We start from the raw sequence: 25,742 nt of genomic DNA on the forward strand, positions 1-25,742 counted from the left end.
TTTTTGATCAATGTCTGTGATCCAGTTGTTAGTTTGTCGCTTGTAAACATTTTCATTTCAACCCTTTTGTATCTATCCTGTCTGTCATCATCAGGCCAAATGCACTGTTAAAGGCATCTGAGATCAGGAATTATAAAGTTTTTATGGCTGCTATAACCCTGTCTAGGGGCAGTAGATAGAATGAAGAACGAATATTCCATTAGGCATGTCCTGGCTAAAAAGAAGTCAGAGGGCTGACAGCCTGTTTTGGATCATTGTAGGCTTCAAAATAGTCATGCTGTGGTACATACTGTCCTTCACACAACACATTCCTGACTTTTATTGAGCTCCAAAAACCCTAGTTCCACATTCCTGTTCGCTCCAGCCACCACCAATATATGCACTTCCTAGGGTTGCCCTCATTCCTAGTTCAGGATTTTGCCCATTGGTCTCATCAGCACCATAGATCTTTCCAAAATGTATGGTGTAGGTACACCTGTGCCTTTTAGTGATTCCGGTTTACCACCAGCTGGCGGCTGCAGCCTTCTTCATAAGATACCCAACACTAAGCAACTGCAGTGACTTCTACAAGACTTGAGTTTGTCTATCAAAACTCCCAAATCTTGCCTTGTACCAATATAGATCACCCACCATCTTACCTCCTTTTCAATTCCATGGAGAAACGAGACTGAAAACATTCCATATATTTCATGTATACAACCAGTGGGCCCCATGTGTACATGCAAGGCCCTTCAGCAGCCCAAGTGACCCTGCATTGCTCTTATTCCACACTGTTTCCTTTGTATGTGCTTCGTCCAAAAACTGCATGCCCAATGGAGTCAGACCAAATGAGCATGGCTGAGGTGGTTCTGCTATGGTGGCAGTAGGACAACCACACTTGAAATTATCAAATCTTTCACTTGCAGGAACCACCGGTTTTTAATGACAGGCTCCTCCCTTGAAGGCTTTAGGTCACACCTACATTGTCTGCATATGTCCATAGGATTGCAGAAGAAGCTGCTCCTTCCTCAAAGGATACTGTACATCAAGAGATTAGCGGCTTGAGTATACATGTTCTTTTTGCAGAAACAAACACAAACAAGTTAACTTAATCTATAGTAGGAAGCATAAACCGTTTGGCAGTTGTCATGGACTTATTTGCATGATCCTTCTGACTCATCATTATCACAGCACCCGTATTATTATGTACTTTCAACCATTAATCATTCTCACTGTTCATTAGATCCCATGTGTCCAATTAACTGGACAAAATGGCCATTGACTTTGGACCAGTTTCCCCATATCAAAGAGCATGCTACCTTGTATGGGTTGAAATACCTAGTTCCCCATTTGCTGGGTGAGCTTTTGGTTTTTTGGGCATGATCCCAGCAACCTCTGCTTGAGCACTCTTAAAACTAACACACTTTCTTTCCAGGGCCTCAAGATAACTAAGTCATATTTATAGTGCATTGGATAGTATGTAACACCTGGCACCTAGCTCCATTGAGAAAGGAATTCCAGATTAAAAAAATTCATGCCAGAGCATTTCTGAACGTTGTTGATGATCTGCAGTCTCTGTCACAGATGATAGCATTTTTCTTGGACTATAGCACCTAACTGTATAAGTTCAATAGAATTGTTTGGAGTTCTATCTTGGTCCTCAGAGGTGTTGATGAACTTTTGCTTTCTTTCTTGATCATCATATTAACTGCCTTTATTCCCTTAAATAAAACCAAATGTTTGTTGAAGTAACACCTCTGATTGCACATTCAGTTTAGTGCGATTAGTGCGCCCAGGTTTATGTTAATAAATCCAAATGTTATTTCACTTCAGGTTTTTTTTCGTCTACCCTCTTCTCCTGGTTGTTTAGTCTTTTTTTCCTGATACTGTGGTTCTTTTTTTGGATGAACACTAACCCAGTGAGTGGCAGACTTCACTTCCTTTTGTCCACACAGTTATTTACTCATCACTTGTGCACCTTATGCATAATAATCTGGATATAGTTGATATCTGGGCAGTTTATTCCCTTTTTAGCATAATGTGTACTGTCATGTTATCCTTTAACCTGAACTTGTTTCAAGTTTCATTCAAATACACACCTCCTGTTCTTAGCAAACTTTCCCTTGTCCTGATGTTGACCATCAATTTACGTCTGGGTCGAAATGCCATTGATGTATACCCCAATAGTGATGAACCGAATTTAGATTTTTGCACAATATGAGCTCTACAGATAATTGCAAACGCTGTGATCCAGCGCGAACCCAAAAATGTGATTTAGCGATAAATATTCAACAATAGTACATTACTTTGGCCCATATACATTCACCCAAATCCCTGATGTGCTGGGGTTAAGTTTGTTAACTTTACTTCAATTTACTCTTGTTTACTCGGGCACAAAATTTAAAAATTCTTTACTTTTGTGTATTGAACAAATATTAATCGACTTTTCATTTACTCGGTGAATGGACCAATTAGTTGAAGAGTTGATGGCAATGTTAATTTTCGTAAGACATTAGTCATTGAAACTGGCTGAAATAACCACAAACTTCTGGTGAGATTTTATAATTTTGTCTAGCAATAATAAATGCTCATAGTGATTACATTCATAATTTCAAATACTGGAAACCTCATGTGAGAGAGAGAGAGAGCAACAATCTAATCATAGCAACAACGGAACTATCATTTATCTCAAATATACGTTGCAAAGAGTGGATAGATGAAGAGACATTAGATACAAGCAAAAATATATCGATTTTAGATCATCAATTTGGAGGGGATAAATGAAGAGACAACAGTTTCAGAGACAAGAATGTGACTGCAAAATAATTCTGCAATGCGAAGTCAGAACAGATACAAACCCATGGGATCTGTAAGGGAAAACCACCACCCAGGCCTAGGCAGCAGTGGGAGACCCCTGAACCGAGAGTCAGGGATCAAAGTCTTAACAACCAGGACAGGGACAGTACAGAACCAGCTAGGCCTCTCTGCAAACCGACGAACAGCATTGCATCCCGCTCTCTGACAACTTCAGCCCACACTCGCATTAACCATACCCCTAAAGTGCCTATTCTTATACTCTAAAACATATGTCCATTCCAAATTTGTTTCTAAACTCACATTTTCTAGCTAAGGGATTGGTTAATTTCTAGGGGTGAGATGTCATCCCATGGTGAGATCAGCTAGTTTTGACTACCCCATTGTCTCAATACATTTTTTATACAGTCATCAATACCTCTTCTCTCTCATGAGTACACATTTAACAATTTATTGTAATTTTTAATAAATTCAATGACTGCAAGTTCTGTTCCCACGATGACACTGGCTTTGGCTGGCTTTCAATGTTCTGTCCTTCACCAGGTCAGGTTTTTTCAGTTTTGCACAGCAGTTCAGCCACGTGGTCACATGGTTCCTGCTCACTCCTAATTCCACCCGCCCTCGGTTAAACCAACTTTAAAAGATGGAGAACTCGTCCATTACTTAAAGAACGGAAAACGGACAATTATTAATTATGTGACAATGCAATTTTCACTGTTTAGCTCTACTTCATATTAACGGTTAGCCGAAATAGCACAAGCAGAAAAGCTGCAATATTTATTAGGATAAAGCAACACACGTCATGCTTTTTACTGAATGCACATGCGGCCTTGCCATGCAGACCTTCTTAATTCATTCTAAGCACATTATTATTCCATTTACGGTTATTTACGCATTCATTCTGGTTAGTTCATGCATATTTTGAAACAATCTTCCCGTGTGTTGTGTAATTGTGCACATTAGTTCATTCCAACACTACTTACTGTTAGTACGTATTATAAGGGTGTTCATTAGAGCAGATTGCGCAATATCCTGCTCCATCAGCTGCAATTTCAATTGTAACGTCTGTCACCATTTTCTTCTTTCTGTTCGTATACTGGGCTTTGTATCTTTTTTTGCGACTAGCATTGCGTGTTCTCTTTCCACGCTGAGCACTTCTTTCAAATTTGATTGTCATTTGTCTATAAATTCTGATTGAACTTCTCTTACAAATTCTTCTAATTATTCACATTGTCTTTGTTTCTTTCAATAATTGTACAGTGGTTTAGTGAATACATCACATAACTGATTGAATTTGTCTAAAGGTAGACCTCTTCTGGACATTGTTGTTGTACATATCTATTTATGCCTAGGTTCCAATTTGAGTTTGTGTGGCTGCTCCTGTAGCGTATACTGGTAACTCTTAAAATAAACCTTGGGTTCTCTGCCTGCACAGTTATGTATATACCAGCCAGTTATTTTGCCACTTGGATTGCAATAGCATCTGAGGCCCGGGAACATGACAATACCCACCATGCATTCCGCCTAGTGACCTATGACTGCCTAAAGACCCAGAGAAAATACCTCAGATTCATTTGCTTGTATTCTTATTGCTCCCCAGTCTTCCTGTATTCAGTTATCTGCTCAGTATTGTTATTATTTTATTCCTGTTTGTTTAGCTACTTAATGTCGGTTGTCTGTACATGTTGTTATCAGTTCTACCATATCTCTAAAATCTACTCTTGCCCACCCTATGAAACTCTTTTCTTACTCTGGCTTTAGTCTTTTTCACCTTTGGCCCATGCTCCATCTTGTGTTCATCTACCTGTCCTGCTAATACATTTAGGCAGCTTCTCCAGAAATTAACTATATGCACTTTCAAGCAACATTTTCTAAATGTAATTAGGTCAAAATATATTTTAACACTTAGTATATTGGTGGATTTTTGCCCTGAAATCGTGTCACCACTTTCTTAGGCAAATGCCACCCTACGATTAAGACCATATTGCACAGATTTCAGCCTATCCAAAAAAAGTACTGTACAAATACAAATACAAAAGTATATGCGAACACTAGCCATTTTGTTGTGTCTGATCTTAACACTCTCAAAGTTTCAGCTGGACGCATAAATGATATAAGACTACAAACCGGTATTATCCACTTTTTCCTAATTTTTGCATAGGAGGGACAGAAAAACATAAAATGGTCTACTGTTTCAGGGCTAAGGCTGCATACAAGGTACATTGGGGTTACAGTAGCCTGCTTCTGTTTGCTTTTACTGTAATTCAGGGGCAAACTTTCGTACCTAAATTGTTGATAAAGTGCACGTGCATGAGGAGACTCAATCTCATCCATAATGGTTTCAAATAAAAACATGCATTTAAAATCTAGGAACCTTCAGCTTAATGTTCCCAGTGCTGCATCATTAAAACAGAAATCCTGAACATGGACCCAAAACTTTGCCTTTAAAAGAGGAACAGCTTCTTTCATCAGTGATTCGGAATCCTCCCACATATCCCTCAGCCACAATCTCAGCAGCCATTGCCTAACCACTCTGCACCTCTTCACCTGTTCGGCTGCTTTTTCGAGAGTTTGTACTTAAGCTACAGCTTTTTTGACTGGGATCTGAGCTTTGCTAGTCCATAGTCGAACCCAGAACAACAAAGCCTTCAGTACCGCAATATGTTTAATGCTCTGTAAACCAAGGTCTAGCCATGCTGGTAATAATGGTGTATTAATTGGAAGATTTATTAGAGATCGTATCAATTTATTTTCTACCTGCTCTGGGTAATTTGTCTGTTCCATAACCCACAATTCAGCACCATAAAGAGCAACTCCAAAACCTCTAGCTCGATGCATTTCAATAGCTGGGGAGCTAGGGTGATAAACAGATTGTTTGAGTTTTTTACAACTGAGGTGTCGACATGCTGAAATGCAAGACTACTCTTTTGGCTTTGGTCGGTCCATCTCAAGTTATTGTTCAATATAACCCAGAGGTAATAAAAAACCTTGACTTTTTCTAGTGTATTTGAACCCAGCCTCAACTTCCCTTTAAAGGAACGATGGGGGTTAAAGGCCGTAAATGTAGTCTTTGTGCAGTTATTTTCTAGGCCAAAATCAATACAAGCTGTAACAAACCTATTTGATACATTCTGCATACCCATTGGTGTTTATCTGATCAACAACGTATCTTCAGCAAATAGGAGTGAGGGAAGTTGTCTGCCCGCCAGTTTGGGAGGGTCACCCCCACAGTCACATTATGCATTAATTAGCCCTTTCATATATAAAGTAACTAGGGTTGGGGCAGACTCCCTTTTGCACATTTATCTTCTCAGTAAGTTCGGCACTTTGGTTCCACCGAAATTGAGCATAGTTGTGTTGGTGCATGCTCATTATTAGTTGTAGCAAACCATTGGGGAGCCCTAGATCCCTCAGTGCAGCCCATAGTTTAGTGTGGTTGATGTGATCGAACGCTTGCTTGAGATCTACAAACACAATGACGTGACCCTTCCTAATAATAACTTCCTTCCAAATAAGTAATAAGAAACAGAACACTTGGTCCAAAGTGCTTGTAGATTCCCTAAAAACTGCTTGCAGATGTGACAGTATGTTATTTTCCTCAATTATGGTGTGGAGGTGTGTCAGGATCAGATTGCAAAGAATTTCTGTTCAGTATCTATAAGACTAATTGACCTGTGATTGGATGGCTCCTCTTAATCCCCTTTCTTAAATTTCGGGAGTGTGTCAGTGCTAGAAAATGATAGGTTGTTTCTTTTCATTGAGTTGTTGAAAATTAATATTATTACATTAAAATGGTTGGCTGATTACTGGTTTCCTTGGTAAGACTTTATTTTAGTCTTATGTAAATTCACAGAGGTGCTCTGACAATTTGATGGACCTTCTATCCTTGAGTGGGCAAAATAATGTTAATCAATTTCATAAAACATATTTTCTGAACTGAACAGCTCAAGTTATTTGATGTAAATGTGTTAATATTATCGTAGAAAGTGATACATTTGCACACTGCTGCCCCAAAATCACCTATGCCAGAGTTGTTGTTATATAGCTTAAGTCTTCAATAAAAACTATTTGGACCGGGGGGGGTGGGGGGGGCGCCCAGCGCCCCGGTGCGCATGATGAGCAACGTGCTCATGACGAGCTAGTCATGAGCCACGGTGCTCGTGTGCTCATGACGAGCTGAGCTTGTCATGACCACACCCGTTTGTGTAGAACGCTTGCACAGCAGGGGAATTAGCCCCGCTTGTGAGCGTTCTAACGGTCATGACGTGCTCAGCTCGTCATGAGCACACAGTAATCGTGGCTCATGACGAGCTGAGCTCGTCATGAGCATGGGAGGGGTTAAACTATAATTTATTAACATTGCTATTATAATGATTAACCTTGGAATCGTTTTACCGTCAAGCAAAATATATGTAAAAGATAAAGATCCCTCAGAGAAGAAAAAATGTATCTTTCAACATCAATTATGTAGGAAAAAGGTTGTGCCCTTTGGAAGAGGAAATTAGTCTTGGATGACAACTGAAACCTATTTAAATAGGTTTAGTGATTTTAAAATTATTTACTAAAACAGCAGTCTATACAATATGACAAACCCTTGTTTCACAAATATGTTTTTAATTATGTTTTGCAATGTGGGGATTTCTAATATCATAGGGATGTTTGTAGAGTAATCCGGTAAATAAAAATGTCTGGGTTCTCTATTATTTTTAAGGATTTCACAAATCATGTCAGTTCTTCAATAAACCATAAAATTGTCTCCAAATGCAATATTTTATTTAGTATTTTTCCCAAATTTTGCAAACCATGTAAAAAAAAAAATGACAACACATGAGTTGTGTATAATTTCATGTTTTTTTAATTAGGTATATCAGGGACTATTGTTTTTTTAACCCCACGATACTGTTTAAGGAACATTATCTTTTGTTGTAATTTACTGTGCACATCATTCTTTTGCAAACAATATTTATTTCACAAATTGGGAATAAATCCAAGCTGTCTTTCACAGGGATTCATATGTTCTCAGGGGACAGCTCAGGACTCGTCATTGTATGGAATACCTTTGTCAGTGGATCATCGAAAAAAAATCCGGTCCAGCACTGGAGCATTAAGCAGGTAGTTATTTTCTTTATTGCCATTTTCAATGTACACATTACTTTACTGCCACTAGTGTGTCCCTGAAGCATTCTTACCTGTTTGAAGAATTCTTTGATGCATATTTTTGTATGTAGACAGTAACATGGTGCATACGTATGTTTGAAGTGACTGCACTTTAATGCACCTTTGCGGTTTCAGCAAAATAATTCTATTAAAAAAATGTAATAGGCTATCAGTTCAGAAGACACCTCAGGCAGTAGATATTCATGATAAGGTCACTTATATGCAATAGAAAGGACTATAGGATGTGCCTGCCTTTCTGCCTTTCAGAGAGGCGTCCCTTTAACAGATATTTGGAAGAAGTCCTCCGTACCTGTGACCTCCATCAATCAATCAAACAATCAGTGCATTTGTAAAGCGCGCTACCAACCTGTGAGGGTCTCAAGTCACTGGGGGGTGGGAGTGGGGGGGGCGCTACTGATCGAAAAGCCAGATCTTGAGAAGTCTTCGGAAGTCCAGCAGGTCCTGGGTCTGTCGTAGGTTGGTAGGGAGAGTGTTCCAGGTCTTGGCGGTGAGGTAGGAGAAGGATCTACCGCCGCCACCTCAAGACACAAAGTTAGCATCTGCAAAGCCCACTGAAGCTCTTCTGTCAGAAACCTGGTGGTTCTCCCACCTCAAAATGAAGAGGATGATTTGTGACCAAGCTCCCATTCCAACAAATTCTAAATGAGGCTCATTGTCACCTAATATAGCAGAAAATATCCATAGCTTCAGAGGATTGTTCACCCAAGATATGTGCAAGCCGCATTCCATATCACAGAGACCTTCTGTCTCTGTGAGATGGAATGTTGTTATTCCATGCACACATTACTATTTTTAGAACCTTAGGCCAATGCAGCTTTAGCGAATGTGTTTGTGAGAAATATTTTTAAGGCCTGAACTGCCTGTTTCTTCCTATAGACTGGCCGTAGCAACATGAAGCTTTACTTGAAATTAGGTGGGTTTGTTGAAACACCATTTTTGTGCCTTTAAACTTATGTTTTATTTATTGTTGTTTATTTACTACTAGTTCTGTATGAGCCACCTTAAAGAAGGACACAACGCCTAGAGATAAAAGAAAATACATATGTTATACAGTGGCATATAGACATGTGAAAGAATACATTATTTGCAAGGGCACAATGGAGATAACAATTCCATTTTAGGAATAGAAGCATGTATGCACCTGTTCAGTTTCCATTAATTCTTCACTTCGCTGTTAGGCATTTGAAGAGAATGTGACAATAGAAAAGCAGGAGTTTTGGTTCTTTTGTGACACTTTCAAGTTTTATGCTGGATTTCATGCCATAGAGTTACCGATCTTGGATGAGCAGGATTTTGAAAGTGTGTTTTTGAAGATCTGACTTTCCATGAGAAGAGTTTTAGAGATGTGTTAGAATTGAAAGCTACTGAATGAAGGGCTTGCATCATAATACAGGCAAGTTTCAGTACTTTTTGGACTTTGATGGGCCAGACATTGTAGTAAGACAAACAAATGTAATGTGCTTGTATAACGTTATGGCCCTTACAGCAGCCTCACTGCAGCATGTAGTGCTGCCTTCAGTGGTGCCAAGTGTATCTTGAAGACCCCGATTCCTGAAGGTTTTCGAAAGTGAGAAAAGGGCCGAGATACCATTTGGTGAGGAGGCTTTCAAGCAAAGCAGAGTATTAGCCTACAGGAGGTATATTGTTCTGAAGGGTCTTTATAGAGAGCAAAAAGATGTAATGGTTGAAAAGGGAAGGAGAGAGAATTCATGCTTGCATACCAGGAGGCCATGCTTATCATGATTTGCAAAGTTTTAAACATTTCTAGGCAGTGCCTTTCAAACATCTTCTGAAGGATACCTCTAACTGCAGAGTCCTCACCTTTAGAATATCCCCAGGTGTCAGACTTGATCACAAAGATTTTTTCAGCTTAGCCTGAGCGCTGGTAGGTGGCCTCATGCGGCAGCACATTGACTATGTTCTGCCCCATAAGTAAAGGCTGGATTCCGATGCAACTTTTTGCCATCACGAATCGGTCTTTTGGGTTGCCAGTTGGCGTTCAGCAGTGAAAGGATGAATGTGGTTACTGACTTGCCTGAATGGGCTGTTTCAACATTGATGACCCTGGTGCTTGTTAAAGGGGTCAGCAGACTGACCTTTGGAGTCATGTCTTTGGTCTGTGGTTTGAGAGTACCTTTTCCATGAGCCAGGAGCCCCATACACAGTCTTCTCTTTGCTAGCCGAAGGTGTGGCAGGTGCAGACCAGCAGTCGGTACAACCTCTCTTGCCAGTTCCAGTGTCAGGGGCAGACTTTCTTCGATCCTTTCTCCAGTTCCGTCGTGACTTGAAGTTCAGGGTAATGGGGGTGCAATTTTTATGCCCAGAAAGTGCCCTGGGGGGATGGTGCAGTCTCTAGCTAATGAGCTACCAGGATCCCTCACACCCTGTAATGACTTATGGCTATGTGTGGCACCTATCAATCTCAGGGCCCACTATTCTGCCCACTCCTAAGATGTCTGAACCTTTCCTTGGATGTTAGGAGCTTGGTAACCCACCCTAGAGAGTTGACAACTGGTCTGCATAATAACAGGAAAACCGTGGGCTACATGCCCATGTTCATTCCGGTTTGGCAACTGGTCTCACCCCTCTGTTACTCGACTTCCCCTTTGAAACTCACTTTTTGGGCTAACATTTTCTTTGGCTTTTTGAAAGGGGGAGGTGACACCGCCCTCTGTGGAAGGCCTCTATTTATAGTTCCTGAAACTGGGATTCGTTCACACTAATCCCCAGGAGGGCAAAAGGCTGGCTGATGGCCAGCAACAGTGAGAGACTGCTGAATAAACTGAACAACAAAGTGGCAACTTTCTAAACCTTGCATTTCCTTAAAAGTGACATCAAACTGGACCTGGGCATCAGGTCAGATTTAATACCACAATTAATTTGATACCTTGAAGTACCTATTTTAGTAGTCCTAGTCAGAAGTTAGCTGGAATAGGAGGTCAGCCTGTAGCTTTGTATTAACCAATTGGGCTACTAATCTTTACACAGCAAAAATAACAGTTTGAATGTGTTGCTGTTAGGACATATTAAAGTATATATATATATGTATATATATATATATATATATATATATATATATATATACATTTTTTCAGCACTAGACCACCCAGAACCCAGAGACAGAAAAACGTTACTTGGTTTAACAGTGCTTGCCGAGTTGCAAAACATGACCTCCTATCTATCATAAAAGCAGGCGGTACAAGGGAAGAGATCTCCTCTAGGAGGAGGGCCTATAAAACACTCCTAGCTAATGCAAAGATAGAATGGGACATACAGCACTGGGAGAATCTATCGGAGTCCCTAGCAACAAGGGACTCCCGTAGATTCTGGCGAATAATAAACCATGGTAGCGGGGAACTTCCCACGGCCATTGAACCCAACATTGCTGCAAGTGTCTGGCAAAGGCACTTTGAGCAGCTATACTCCCTAGAGAATGAGGGGACAGAATTAGCTCCGTCCGTTACCTTCGAGGGACAGACTGCCGAACCCTTTACTATAAAAGACATTAGGTCGGCGATAGCCGGGTTGTCCACCGGGAAGGCACCGGGCTTGGATGGGTTGCCGGGCGACCTCTTCAAGCATGAACCGGGAATTTGGGCACCTTATCTCATGACTTTGTTCAATGCAGTGCTGGGGGGGATGAAAATACCTGATACTTGGTTGGGAGCAGAGGTGGTCCCGATATATAAAAAGGGGCCGCCCCTGCTCCCAGCCAACTACCGCCCAATCAGCCTCATTGATGTGTCCCAAAAGTTGTTTGGCAGATTAATTCTTGATAGGTTGTCGAGCTGGATGGAGGAGACTGACATTTTAAGCCCTCTTCAGGCGGGATTTAGGAAAGGAGTTTCAACAGTCGATCAAATACTTAGACTGAGTATTTTATATTGGAAGACAGTGCTCGTGGAGGGTGGGACACTGTATGCGGTATTTGTGGACCTCCGCGCCGCCTTTGATTTAGTCCCTCGGGCTAAATTGTGGGCGGTGCTGGCTGATCTGGGTGTCCCGAGAGACATACTCCATATCTTAATTAGGTTGCATTCAAACAACTATGCCCGAGTCACATATGGAAAGGGCGGTAGGTTATCGGATAGATTCCCAGTCCTTAGAGGGGTGAGGCAGGGCTGTGTACTGGCCCCGACCCTGTTTTGCTTATTCGTGAACGGGGTGATAGAGTACTTAAACAGGATCACTAACACCGATGCACCACTATTGAATGGCGGCAGGGTGCCAGCAATCATGTTTGCTGATGACACCCTGCTGCTGTCCAAAACTCCAATGGGGCTTCAAAGGGTTCTGAATGGGTTTTTGGGGTTTTGTAATGAAAGAGGTCTAGAAATAAATCCAACTAAGACCAAATTTATGATTCTAAGCCCCAAAACCAAAAGTTGCCCAAACCCTCGCCTGGGACCTACAACCCTGGAGAGAGTCCAAGTAATAGAATACCTCGGCATAACCCTCAATCAGAATCTGACTTGGCTCCCACATAAAACAAAAGCAACAACAAAGCTGGTACAGAGGGCAGGTGCCATTACAAGAATTGCCAAAAAATCTCCTTTGCGCCCACTGACACCCGCTATCCATATTTATAAAACCCAAGCCAGGGGGGGTATTATTTATGGGGGTGAGATATGGGGACATATACCTTTACATACGGTACAGGTCGCTGAAAACAACTTTATAAGACAACTGGCAGCTCTCCCCCCGAGTACCCCACTACTCCCCCTAAGAATGGATTTGGCGCTACGACCAATCACGGAGGTACTGGGCCTAAAACCTCTGACCTACTGGAGGCGTTTGTGGAGCAGTGAGGACCTGGTACATTATAGAAATTAACTGCAGGAGCTTCTTAGATCAACCTATGCCACTAAAATCCCATGGATAAAGTACATTAGGGATATGTGCATTTACCTTGGAGTCCCAGAATTATGGTCCAACCCGGAAGTAGCGTCCGTAAGGCTCGCTAGAAAAGAACTTTCAAATTTATTCTACGGAGCTATGCATCAGAAAGCCATGTCCTCTTTCCGGGAAGGATCTTTAACTGACTCATTTATCAAGATAAAAGACTCCTACAGCCCTGAATATGTACTGGACACTATGACACCTGTGTCTGTGCGGAAGATCTACATGCAATGGAGGTATGGCTCTCTTCCCCTGAGGTCCCTTACTAAATCGTGGGAAGGCAATCTGGACTCAGGGGCATGCCCCGCATGCAATTACAAACTGGAACGCGATTTTCATGTGGTCCTGTTCTGCAGAGCCTACAGCAGAATTAGGAGTTATTGATTGGTCCCTCACTTAAGGAACTTAGGTTTCAGAACTTTTGCTCCGGCTTATAGAGTCCTCAGAACAGATTTAGCGGCTCCAACTGTGTTTGCAATGGCAACATTTCTGACAGCTATGTGGCGAATACGCGCCTTAATTATTAGAGACACTAAAGCTACATGAAACAACTCCATTCCCTCCCTTCTTCGAATTATGATGTTTTTCTAGTAATCAGATTTTAACTATGACTTTTTATATCACATGTATAAATGTTTTAACTGATAACAATTATTTGTATATCTTTTATGGTCTTTCATGACCGAAATAAAGATTTTTGAATTGAATTGAATTGATATATATATATATATACTACTTAATAATGTATTACTTTCTGCATTAGGGCTTAATAGGCCTTCCTTAGGGGAGACATACATATATTGTTAAAGGAAGTGTGGGCTTTCGCATTGGTTTAAAAGGCAAAGTCGAACTAGCAGTTTTAAAACTGCTCTTCCAGGCTGCGGTTACAGGCTGGGAGCCATTTTGTACTCTGTCATCCACAGGGTAGCACAATCAGTGCTGTGCCCTGGGTGGACTCTCTAACTTACATGTTCTTGGTACCATATACCCTGGACTTATAAGTAAGTCAGCTATGCCAATTTTGGGGTAGCTAATTCAACATATGTTTTGTGATGGGTATAACACTGGCACTGAGGTCTGGTTAGTAGGCCTTAGTGCACTCTCAACAATACCAGCAGCTAGTAGTCCGAATTGGGTCAAAAAGTGGGGGGAAACCTGCAGAAAGCCTGTTTTTTCACATGATGGCATTGGTTGCAGGGTCTTTTCGGGGTTGGGTATAACAGCCTTCCCCAAACTTGACGACGACTGGCTATTGAAAGAAGAATTGTCTCAGTCAGCCTTAGAACACCTCCTGACATCGTTAGAGTTCACTGTCAATATGAAAGTCAACCTAAACCCCTAACAGAGATTTTCTTTAATTTAGGCCACACCTGCATATGTTGGGTTTTTGGACCTTCTATCTAGATTCGCAAGTAAAGGACATTCAAGTTATAATCCTGATGTTTAAATCTCAATCTTGGGTCTGAGTGAGGGTGGCTCTGAGGCTTCTTTTCCTCCTGCCTGCCTAATCTTCATTTGGCCAGTGACAGGTCTCTTTTTCCTGCCCCACCTAGAGCTGACGGTTCTGACAGATTAATTACTGCTGGGTTGGGTGGGTGATCTGGGAGAGATGGATATTATTGGACACTGGTCTCCGGCAGAGACCACTCTCCACATCAACCTGTTGAAGAAGCACCCTATTCACTTTGCTTGAACGCCTTTCTACCGTCCATCTAGGTTAAACCAATTCTAATTCTCATGGAAAACACCACCCCTTTGTGGTATTGCACAAAACAGTGTGGAGTGCTCTCATAAGCTCTGTGCAAATGTGTTCTGCAGCGCTGGAACTGGCTGAATCGTCTGGGGATCCCCTGCTAGTGCACCACCTGGCAGACCTTAAACCACTATTGCAAAGAAACATATCCTGTGACGTGTAGTAGATCACAAATGGTAGTTACACCCAGAGGTGACACAGCATGTCTTCCAGCAATGGGGAAAACCCTGGCTTGATCTCTTCGCCACTGCTGAGGACACTCAATGTCAGTATTTTGTTAGCTGGCATTCCCAAGAAGGCTCTCTCTCCCAGCGCGCATTCCGCCTTGAGTGGACCACTGGACTCCAATATGGCTTTCAACTACTACCTCTCTTGTCCCCAATTCTGAAGATCAGGGACGACCAGCCCAAGTTATTCCTTGACTCCGAGTTGGGGCTGGACAGAGTGGTACCCAAAACCTGTGCAAAAACAACAACTGATGGACAGACTGCAGAACAATGTCACATTCACCCCGGTATAGAGATCGGGGCCTAAATCCATCGTTTTTTTGCTCACCATGCTATTCCAGTTTGAACCCAGCTATTTACAAATCAGTCTTGAACCTGTGCCCAATGGGAACAGTCCAGCCCGAACTGCCAGGACAGGTCCTCCCTGGACTGGAAACAAGCATCCAAGGACCGATTTCGGGGTTTCACCCCTCTTCAGCCGGGATAGCTTGACTCCAGTGGCATGGAGAGCACGAGACCTATGTCTGGCCATACCCATCTCACTCGGGGTGACAAATGTAAAAACAACAATTGATGGACAGAATGCAGAACAATGTCATACATTCACTCCAGTAAAAGATATTGGCCTGAATCCATTGTTCTTTTAATCACCATGCTATTCCAGTTTGAACCCACCCATATGCAAATCAGTCTGGACCAGCATTCCGTCGATCAATTGTTTCTTTTGCATATGTCACCCTAAGTGGGAAGGGTATGCCCAGACGTGGGTCCCGTGCTCACTACACCACTGGATTCAAGCTAGCTTGGCTGATGAAAGGTGATGCCATGAAACCGGTCCCAGGATGTTTGTTTCCGGTCCAAGGAGGACCTGGCTGGACTGTTCTCACAAGGAACAGGGTCAAGACTGATTTGCATATTGCTGGTGTGTTTTGGTGAGCAAAAGAATGATGGATTATTGCCAGATCCTCGTGACTGGAGGTGAATGTTTGCATTGTCCGGCATACCGTCCATCAATTTGCATATGTACCCCAAATGTGTGGCTATTACCAACTTTCTTGTGATTAGGCTGCTGCCTCAGGAGGAACGACTGTCGCAGCAGCAGGGTGTGAGGATTAAGCAGTGGTAGTTGATTGTATTCATTCTCCCTTCAGAAGTTGTGAATTTCATCCTTGTTTCCAAGCATCCTTCAACAAAGTCTGTTCACGACAGACTCTGAGAGAAGTTTATGGCTTGTTGTGGTACCTGTGATACAGAGTAGAAATAAAAGGGATCCCTTTGGGCAAGTTTCCAACCAAGGAGCAACCGGTTAGTAGATAATATCCACCCTAATCGTACCAACAGTCCATCACCAACATTCATACACTTTAAGCTTGAACCATATGCAATGGGAAAAAACACATAACATTCTGAATTAAGAAAATATGTCACCTGAATTTATTCTTACAATATTTGCTTAAAAACCCGGGAAAACCCGTCAAACAATACATATCATGTCACAATAATTCATAAAACAACAATACATTTAAAACAATAATAATAAAATGACATGAACATATGAAAAGAGTGAAAGGAACAAAGGCTAGGCTGCAAAACTTAGTCTTAGCAAGTTACACATCCGTTCTTGTGTTATATTACGGGCATGGAGATAAGCTTTCTTTAGTTGGCTTTTTCGGCCCAATGTCCAGTAGACGGATTGTGCATCAAGAGATGGCGTTGACGCGTTTCGATGGAGAAAAAGGCTTATAAGTCCATCTTTATCAAGACTTGAACCTAGACACTCTTTATTTTGTGTAATTAATTTTCATGCAGATACCTACAATAAAATAAAAGCATTAATCTCATATATTGTCAGTTAAACTACATACCACTCCAGAGAAATCCCTCACATTTAAAGTGCATTCCTATATGGTTAAAAATATATTTTATTCTCTACCTGGCCATCTAGTGACACTAAACATAATATCATACATATAGGCCACCATGTACCATTTCGGGTCATATTTGAATACAAATTTGTAAAAAATGAAAATAATTTGAAGGAATTATATATATCACAAGTACATCTACCTTTACCTTTGATTAACACAAAAAATATGATTTCAGTGCCACCTCCTCACAAACTACCCATTGGATATGGCCCAATCTTAGATGGGATTTTATTGATATAAGATGCGATATGACTACAGACTAAGAAGTCTCTCCTAGTGATGCAGGTGAGACGCATCATTGTATTGTTTTAATAAGCCTATCACATGCCGAATCAATGGGAGTAGATAAGTAACAAATAGAAGGAATGAATGGGAATGCGATATTGATTGAATTGGTGCATGTAGTTTTCTAAGATTGGGCCATATCCAATGGGTAGTTTGTGAGGAGGTGGTACTGAAATCATATTTTCGTGGCAATCAAAGGTAAAGGTAGATGTACTTGTGATATATATAATTCCTTCAAATTATTTTTATTTTTTACAAATTTGTATTAAAATATGACCCGAAATGGTACATGGTGGCCTATATGTATGATATTATGTTTAGTGTCTCTAGATGGCCGGGTAGAGAACAAAATAGATTTTTAATCAAATAGGAATGCACTTTAGGTCAAATGTGAGGGATTTCTCAGGAGTGGTATGTAGTTTAACTGACAATATATGAAAGTAATGCTTTTATTTTATTGTAGGTATCTGCATGAAAATGAATTAAACAAAATAAAGAGTGTCTAGATTCAAGTCTTGACAAAGATGGACTTATAAGCCTTTTTCTCCATCGAAACGCGTCAACGCCACCTCTTGATGCACAATCCTTCTACTGGACATTGGGGCGAGAAAGCCAACTAAAGAAAGCTTATCTCCATGCCCGTATTATAACACAAGAACGGATTTGTAACTTGCTAAGACTAAGTTTTGCAGCCTAGCCTTTGTTCCTTTCACTCTTTTCATATTTTCATGCCATTTTATTATTATTGTTTTAAATGTATTGTTGTTTTATGAATTATTGTGACATGATATGTATTGTTTGACGGGTTTTCCCTGTTTTTTTTGTGTTTTTTTTTAACCTTATAGAAAAACAGCGGTGGTCGTCACATAAAGATAGTACATTACACACAAGTGTACCTCTTGAATCCCCTTTTAACAGATCATATAATTATGAACACATTCATTACAGTTTATCACTTAGCATGCAGTGCTGCGAGTGGGTCGTCAACCGGGGTGGTCTGGGGGGGTACGCATATATGGCCCCTGTATTCGTTCCAGTTGGACCACACAGCAGTCCACTTCCGGGGACATCCCCTGGCCACATAGACCGTTTTCTTCTGGAGCATACACCAGTCCATATCTGTTTTCCATGAGCCCACTTTCGGAGGTTCAACTGCTCCCCATAGCCTAGCTATGTTCCTCTTTGCTATTACGAATCCCAATGTGGCCCATATCCTCCCATGGGTTGATAGGTCAGTAGGCTCCCAGACGTTTAGTAGACACCTCTTTGCCTCAACTCGGAGCTCCACCTCTCACACCTCCTGCATGCATCGGTGTATCCGTTGCCAATAGGTTCGGAGCAAAGGGCACTCCCAGATTATGTGGAAAAACGTCCCCACCTCTCCACACCCCCTCCTACAGAGCCCATCCTCACTTCGGCCCATCAACTTCAATCTAGTTCCAGATAAGTAGACTCTATGGAGAATTTTGAGCTGAATCAGCCGAAGTCTGGCCGAAAAGGCTACTTCCTTAGGGGATGCTAGGGCACTCCTCCTCATCAATTTCTAACCCGTCCGCCTCCCATTTCCCTTTGAGAGGCCGCAGTAAGTCTGGGGAGTTATTGATAATTTTCTTGTATGTGAGGGATATGGCGTGCTCGGGTAGGTGGCCATCAAGTAATCTGTCCTCCAGGGGGGATGATGGCGGGGGGAGAGTTCCCTGGGGGATGTTGGATTGCAGGGAGTGTCTGACTTGTAAGTATCTGAAGTGTTCTGTGTGTGCGAGCTCATATGTGCGTTGGAGTGAGTCGAAGGAGACGACACCGTTGGAACCCCAAAGGTCCCTTATGTGGGAGATCCCGATAAGATCCCAATTGTGGAACCCCTTAGTGCGGCCCAGACTACCTAATCTTTCCGAAACCCATAACGGGGTAGCCAGGGTCAAAGTGTCTGCCCATCCCAATTTGCGTTGGACAGTATGCCACAGTTGGACCGAGTGTTTAGTGGGCCCAGTGAGAGGGTTCCTGCCAGGCCTGGAGTACAGTGCTGCCTCAAAGTTCCTGCCCGGTAGGAGCCATTGGTCCATTCCAAAACCCGGATCGTCGCCATCAGCATATGTGCCCTGGTTGATGGCCGAGAGATGGGCAGCCCAATAATACTTCCGAATGTCCGGGAGCGCTATACCTCCGTCAAACCAACCTAGTGTAAGTTTCTGGAGGGAGATGCGAGGCGTTCCGACCCATAGCAGCTGTCTAAGCATTGATTCAATAGACGCGAAATAAGATTGTGGAACCAAGTCTGGATAGTTCTGCAGAGCATATAAGAATCTCGGCAACGCCATCATTTTAAAGAGTGACGCCCTACCAAGCAGGGAAACCGGGAGTTTCCGCCAGGAGACCGAGTCCCTCTTGAAACGCTGCAGTGGTGGCAGGAGGTTCCTTTCATATATTGTGGCCTTGTCTTTGGAGATATAGATCCCTAGGTAACGAAACCCATCTGTGGCCGTCTTGATAGGGCAGTTCCGGGGGACCACCGGCGGGTCTCCATGAAGGACATACATTACAGACTTGCCCCAATTAATACTGTACCCTGAGTTCCTCCAGAAACTAGTGAAAATGTCCATAGCTTCCATCACGGACCTACGAGGACTCGAGAGATAGAGAAGGATGTCGTCCGCGTACAATGAAATCCTGTCCTCCCAACCATCGGAGCCCCTTCAAGGAAAGGTCCTGCCTGATCCAGGCTGCAAGCGGTTCAAGGGATAGGGCGAAGAGCAGGGGCGAGAGGGGACACCCCTGTCGTGTCCCCCTCTCTAGAACAAAGACCTCGGAGAGTTTATTGTTTACCGTTACCTGGGCCAAAGTCTCAGCGTAGAGGAGACGGACCCACCTGAATTCAGGGCCAAAGCCCAGTTTCTGATGGACCGCCATCATATATGGCCATTCTAAAGTGTAAAAGGCCATAGTGGCATCAAGTGATGCCACTACTGCATCCTCCCTTATGGTATGGCAGCGCCCCAGTACTCCATGTAACCGGCGAAGGTTAAGTGCCGTGTTGCGATGGGGCATAAAACCTGACTGGTCCGGGTGGACCAATGTTGGCAACACGGGTCTAAGCCTATTGGCCAGCACCTTGGCCAATATCTTGGGCTCCGCGTTCAGTAAAGAGATAGGTCTATATGATGCACACGAGTCTCTTGGCTTGCCGTCCTTGGGGATGGCCACTATGGTAGCTATGCTCTGGTCCCGGGGCAGCAGACCCCTCTCCCTACTTTCCTCAAACATCCGCTTCAAGTAAGGGCTCAGAGCATCAGCTTTAAGCTTAAAGAGCTCGATAGGCAGCCCATTAGGTCCTAGGGCTTTTCCTGAGCGGAGATCACTGATGGCTCGGCCCAACTCTTCAGCAGTGAGCGGCGCTTCAAGGGTCTCCCGTTCTGCCTCGAGAGGGTAGGTAACCGGATGCCCGCCAATAAGTCAACCGAGTCCTGCTCCGGCCTGTCAGACCCCTACTATAGACCTTCCGGTAGTGCATTTCAAACTCATGGACAATAGCAGCTGGTTCCGTAATAACGACCCCTGCTTCAGTTCTGAGCTCCGTCACAACTTTTTGCAATTGCTGTTTCCTATCTAGCCAAGCTATCAGCTTGCCCCCCTTATCACCCTGGCCGTAGATCCTCCCCTCCCGATCTCTAATGACATGTTTCGCGGCATCTGTGGCCAATGCCTTATATTCCGCACGTTTGAGTTGCATCTGGTGGGTCGCCTCTGATTCTCCCTGAGTAAGTACCGCATCTTCCAACTTCTGGAGGTCGCTTTCCAGTTGGACCAGGTGCGCCTCCCGCTCCTTGCAGCTTCCCACAATCGCCGAGAGGGCCTCCCCTCGAACTACTGTTTTAAAAGCCTCCCACAGCGTCACTGCGGAGTCCACTGTACCATCATTGTCGTCAAAGTACCGAGTAATCGCCAGTGTAAGGGTCTTCCTTGTGTCTTCGTTATGGAGGTACCATGCGTTAATTGGTGCTATACTTCCCACCCTCTTTTCTCCGAGAGTGAGATGTACCAGCAGTGGGGAGTGATCCGAAATGCCTCTTGCTAAGTGTGTGGCGTCTTGCACAGTAGTTCCCTGCTGCAGGTGTCCTAAGATGTAGTCTATACGGGAGAAGGAGCGATGTGGGCCCGTGAAAAAAGGTGTATTGGTTTTCTTTTGGGTGTCTGAGTCGCCATAGATCAGTAAGGCCGAATGTGTCAATGAAATCCGCTAACCATGTGTGGCCCGATGGAAGAACCCTTGGTGGATGCCTGTCTAGATGGCCTGAGACCACCGCATTGAAATCCCCCCCCACTAAGAGCTGCCCATCTGGAAGGGAAAGAAGCAACGTCCCTAAGTCTTGATATGATTGAGTTTGCAGCCCAGGCGGGATATAGGCTGAGAATAAGTTTACTCTGCGGCCCTCCCATCTACCTGAAATAGTAGCAAAGCGGCCAAGGGGATCAGAACCCGGGTGATCAACGACCAACGGAAGGCTGCGACGCAACATGATGCCCACCCCACGCCACCAGCGAATACCCACATCTGTTAAGCGCGTGGCATGAGTTACCTAGGAGTTGGGTCTCCTGAAGGAGCACCACATCCGGCATGTGTCGTTTGAGAAATTGCAGCACAATAGTTCTCTTAAGCTTATCCCCAAGCCCGTTGACGTTCCAACTCAAAACCTTGAGGCTCTTATCCCACCTCATATTGGTAAGTGTTCCAAACTGCAACAACCTCCCCAGGGCGCCTGGTACAGTGTACTTCTATACGTGCATAAATCTGTAGTGATCACACCAAACATTCCTCAACCTCTCGCGCCCCCCTCTCCCGCAACTCCACCCCCCAACCTCCCCTTCCCCCAACTGGCCCCCCAACCCCTCTCCCTGCTGCCCTACTCCGTAGGCTCAGAACCACCCACATCCCCAATTAGCAGGGTGCCTTTCGACCCAACCCGAAAGGAGAAGAAAACTAGCAGAGAACTCCCCCTGCCCTCCTTTCTATCGGTACGTTCCCTGTACGGTGCATGAACCAGCCCCAACTCAAGCCGCCGCCCTCTCCCCTCCTCCATCCCTCAAATAATGAAACAAAATGACACATCATCACCAATCCCCCTCCACACTCCACTAGGATTAAGGTCTATCTAGCTAGAGTCAATTCCGCGACCCGTGCGCCCAATATTGCCGCCCGTAAGGGGCCTGTGGGGGTCACCGGAGCAGTGCCGCAAGGAGGGGGTCATCACAACCTCTGCCTGTATAATCTTGGCTCCCCCTCCGAATGCATAGAGTGAATGTCTGTCCCCTTCCCTCCAAAAGATTGACACAGGAGGCATTCCGGCCCACCCCCAGGTCCCGCAACACAGAGTACTTTACGTTAATCAGTAGGTCTCAGCAGCAGTCCTGTCGTCGTCAGTGCTCTGTCGCCTCTCGGGCGTTCCCCAATGAGGACTCGCCAATCTCGATCTCCAGGAACGTTGGCTCTGCGCATCCACCTCCAATCTCCCGACCGTAGATGCCGGTGAAGTAGCCTGAGTGTCCCTCCAGTTCTCGCCCTCCGTTCGATCTCGGGCTCGCGATGACTGCCGATCAATCCAGTCCTGTACATCCGCCGGTGAGGTGAAAAACAGGGATTTGCCCCCGGAGAGGACCTTCAGCTTGGCCGGGAAGAACATCATGTACTTGACTACCCTCTCACGCAACGCTGCTTTGACACCCATAAATGAGCGCCTCTCCCTTTGCACCTGGATAGTGAAGTCCGGGAAAAACCGTATGGTGGCATTTTCATATTGTAAGTCCCCGGCCTGTCTCGCTGTCTGCAAAATTGCGTCCCTATCCCTGCAGTTCAAAATTTTTGCGATGATTGTCCTGGGTGGAGCCCCCGGATTGGGTTTAGGGATAGGCGCACGATGAGCATGCTAAATGGTGAAGAATTACGACAGCCGCTTTGGTTTGAGGTGAGTAAGGATCAGATCTTCCAGAAAGAGTTCGACACTGGACCCATCAAGTTCCTCCGGCACCCCCACCACGCGAATGTTGCTCCTGCGGGCCCTCCCTTCCTGGTCCTCCAGCCGCAGGGACATCTGTCGGTGTTGATGCACCAGTTCGTTGACGCGTTGTTCCAGCGCCTTCGATGCCGTCTGGAGCTCTCGGATATCGGCCTTGTTGGTTTTGGCTTTCTCGGAGGATTTACTAAGGTCTGCGCGTAGTAAATTCACCTCTATTGAGACTTTGTCAATCTTGGTTTCCAGCGTAGCGCCGAGCGTAGCGCCGAGCGTCTGGATGGCGGTCATGATGGAGGTCAAAGACGGTTCTTTTTGTGCAGGTTGCTCGCCAGTCGCACCTTCTGTCTGAGGTACTCCCTTCTGCACCATATATTTGTCCAGCTTGTTGGACTGCGAGATCGTTGTCTGCTTGGGCCTCATAGTTGGTGAGTCAGGCCGCTCCCAGCAAAGGAGTGGGCCTTCAGGCACTACGTGAGATTAGGTCACCATCAGGGCTGCTAGGCCCTTTCCGGGTGACGCCATGACAAGAACTGCGCAGGCCCCCCCCGTACAACCTCAGAGTCCACTGTACTGCGTCCCCGCTACAAGGGCTCTCCAAAGTTCGCACACCCCTGTTACCTCCAATCTGCCAGTGCCACCACCGCTTGCGATTTTCAGGGAGAGAGATGGGTAATATTAAGGGTCGCAGCTCCGACCCACGCTGCCCCTAGCTCCCTGCACGGCAACCTGGCATCTCCTCGAGACCACAGTAGGCTAGTTGGAGCACACCTCGGGAGACTGGGCGGCCCCTCCTTTCAGCGGGCTCAAGAAGTAGGATTGCCACAGCCCCGGTCCACCTCATCTCTACAAGGCCAGGATGAAGCAGAGCGCTAAGGGCGGACGTTAGGCGCACTGTCCTGTGCTCCTGCAGCGCCGCGGCCGTAATTCAAAATGGCGCCCGGGCCTTTTCACCCGCGGGACGCTGTTGGTAGCGCGGCCAGTCCTCTTCCCCTCAGGCGCGTGAACAGTCTCAAGGGGCCAGCAGGAGGTCTGTTAGAGCCTCCGAACCCTCCAGGGCAGCTCCGCCACACTAGGGGAGGTCAGCGACGCCGACGCACCCCGATGAACCAGTCACGTACAGGCCTCGAAGCCGGGACCTTTATTTAGTGCAGGGCTGCCCAGAGAGCACCAACATCGCCGACCGTCGCACGGCCACGGGCCTGCAGCGCTGCCCCAGAATCGCCGAAAGGGACCGGAGCAGGGTCGCTTTACGCCGCCTCCCTTCACCAAAGCGGCGCAGCGTGTGGAGTGTGACGGGAGCAGGCAATTCACGGATTGTAGCGGGATGAAGGGCTGCGGTTCCGGGGAGCTCTGGGCTAAGCAGCCATCTTCATTGGCGCCTGGCCACGCCCCCTTTCCCTGGTTTTTAAGCAAATTTTGTAAGAATGAACTCAGGTGATATATTTTCCTAATTCAGTATGTTATTTTTTTTCCCATTGCATATGGTTCAAGCTTAAAGTGTATGAATGGTGGTGATCGACTGTTGGTACGATTAGGGTGGACATTATCTACTGACCGGTTGCTCCTTGGTTGGAAGCTTGCCCAAAGGGATCCTTTTCTTTCTACTTTGTTAGTGCCCTATTCCCTTTGGCGATAAGGGGCCCCTCTTTCTTGTAAACACCTGTGATACAGACCAATTGCAAGCCAAACTGTTGGATCTACTGTTGTTTGTTTTGTCTCACTTAACAGTGGGCACTGTTAAAGGTTATTTGTCAGACCCTTTGGCCTTATTTCATTCACGGAGCCAGTCTCCCTGATTCAAATAACCTGTGGTGATGCAGTTTCTTAAAAGTCTACTTCGTATGTTTCTTCCTAAACCCTTCGTGATGCCATAGTGGGATATTAATGTGGTCCTTTTTTTCTTTTATTTTCTTCTTATTTTTTTAAAGGAACTCTCTATTAAACATTTAAGTTACCTGATACAAAGTAAGGTAGAGAAAGAGCATATTTAAGTCTAAGCATTTTTCTAATGTATTGTTATTGGTGTGTGTGAAAGGTTAAAGAAAATGGACGAAATAAGTGCAGGGCCGGCTCCTTTGGCCAAAGGAGCAGTAGAGAGGGATCGGGCAACAGAAGTACGGATTGACTGATACTCCTGTGATTTCCTCGTGCCGAAGAATGCTGGAGACCTTCTCCTGTTTTATATCTCTGCCCTCTGAATGCCTTCTTACGGAAGGACAAATTCAGGATACTCATGTGTGTCCGAGTTCTCTCTGCTCTGGTTGGCGGCTTTAGCCATGCAGGAGGTTCTGCAGTCCACTCATGCGACATGTGGCTTAGGGTATGCCAGGAGCAATTCTCAATTTGCCATGCCCCCTTTGGCTTCACCAATACCCCATCTCGGGTGCTCACTAAGGTGATAGCAGTAGTTGCAGAACACTTTCAGAGGTTGGGGATTTCAGTTAGTTGAAGGCAGGCGTAACACAAAGATTTTGCAGACCACCTCCAGACGATAGCGCATCTCCTGACATTGTTTGGGTTCACTATCAATGTTCCGAAGTCACACTTAGGTCCTTCGCAGAGCCATTCCGGACACAGTGAAGTGTCAGGCCTTCCCTCAATCACAGCGAGTCTAGGACATTCGCGCTATGGTCATGATGATTTCGCCTTAGTCCTGAGACTCCGTGAGCGTTAC

The 25,742-nt window shown here is 44.7% G+C and overlaps 1 protein-coding gene across 4 annotated transcripts in view; it reads left to right on the plus strand.

Moving 5' to 3' along the window:
* AHI1 (Abelson helper integration site 1) overlaps positions 1-25,742 on the plus strand; it is an 862,008-nt gene that overhangs the window by 344,475 nt on the left and 491,791 nt on the right. For all 4 annotated transcript variants that reach the window (XM_078649231.1, XM_078649230.1, XM_078649229.1 and 1 more), the window contains exon 14: positions 7,799-7,905. In XM_078649231.1, coding sequence (XP_078505357.1) covers positions 7,799-7,905 — 107 coding nt within the window. The remainder of the gene's footprint in view (positions 1-7,798; positions 7,906-25,742) is intronic.

The sequence above is a fragment of the Lissotriton helveticus genome, chromosome 6 (assembly GCF_964261635.1).
Source record: "Lissotriton helveticus chromosome 6, aLisHel1.1, whole genome shotgun sequence".
In the NCBI taxonomy this organism is placed as follows: Eukaryota; Metazoa; Chordata; class Amphibia; order Caudata; family Salamandridae; genus Lissotriton; species Lissotriton helveticus.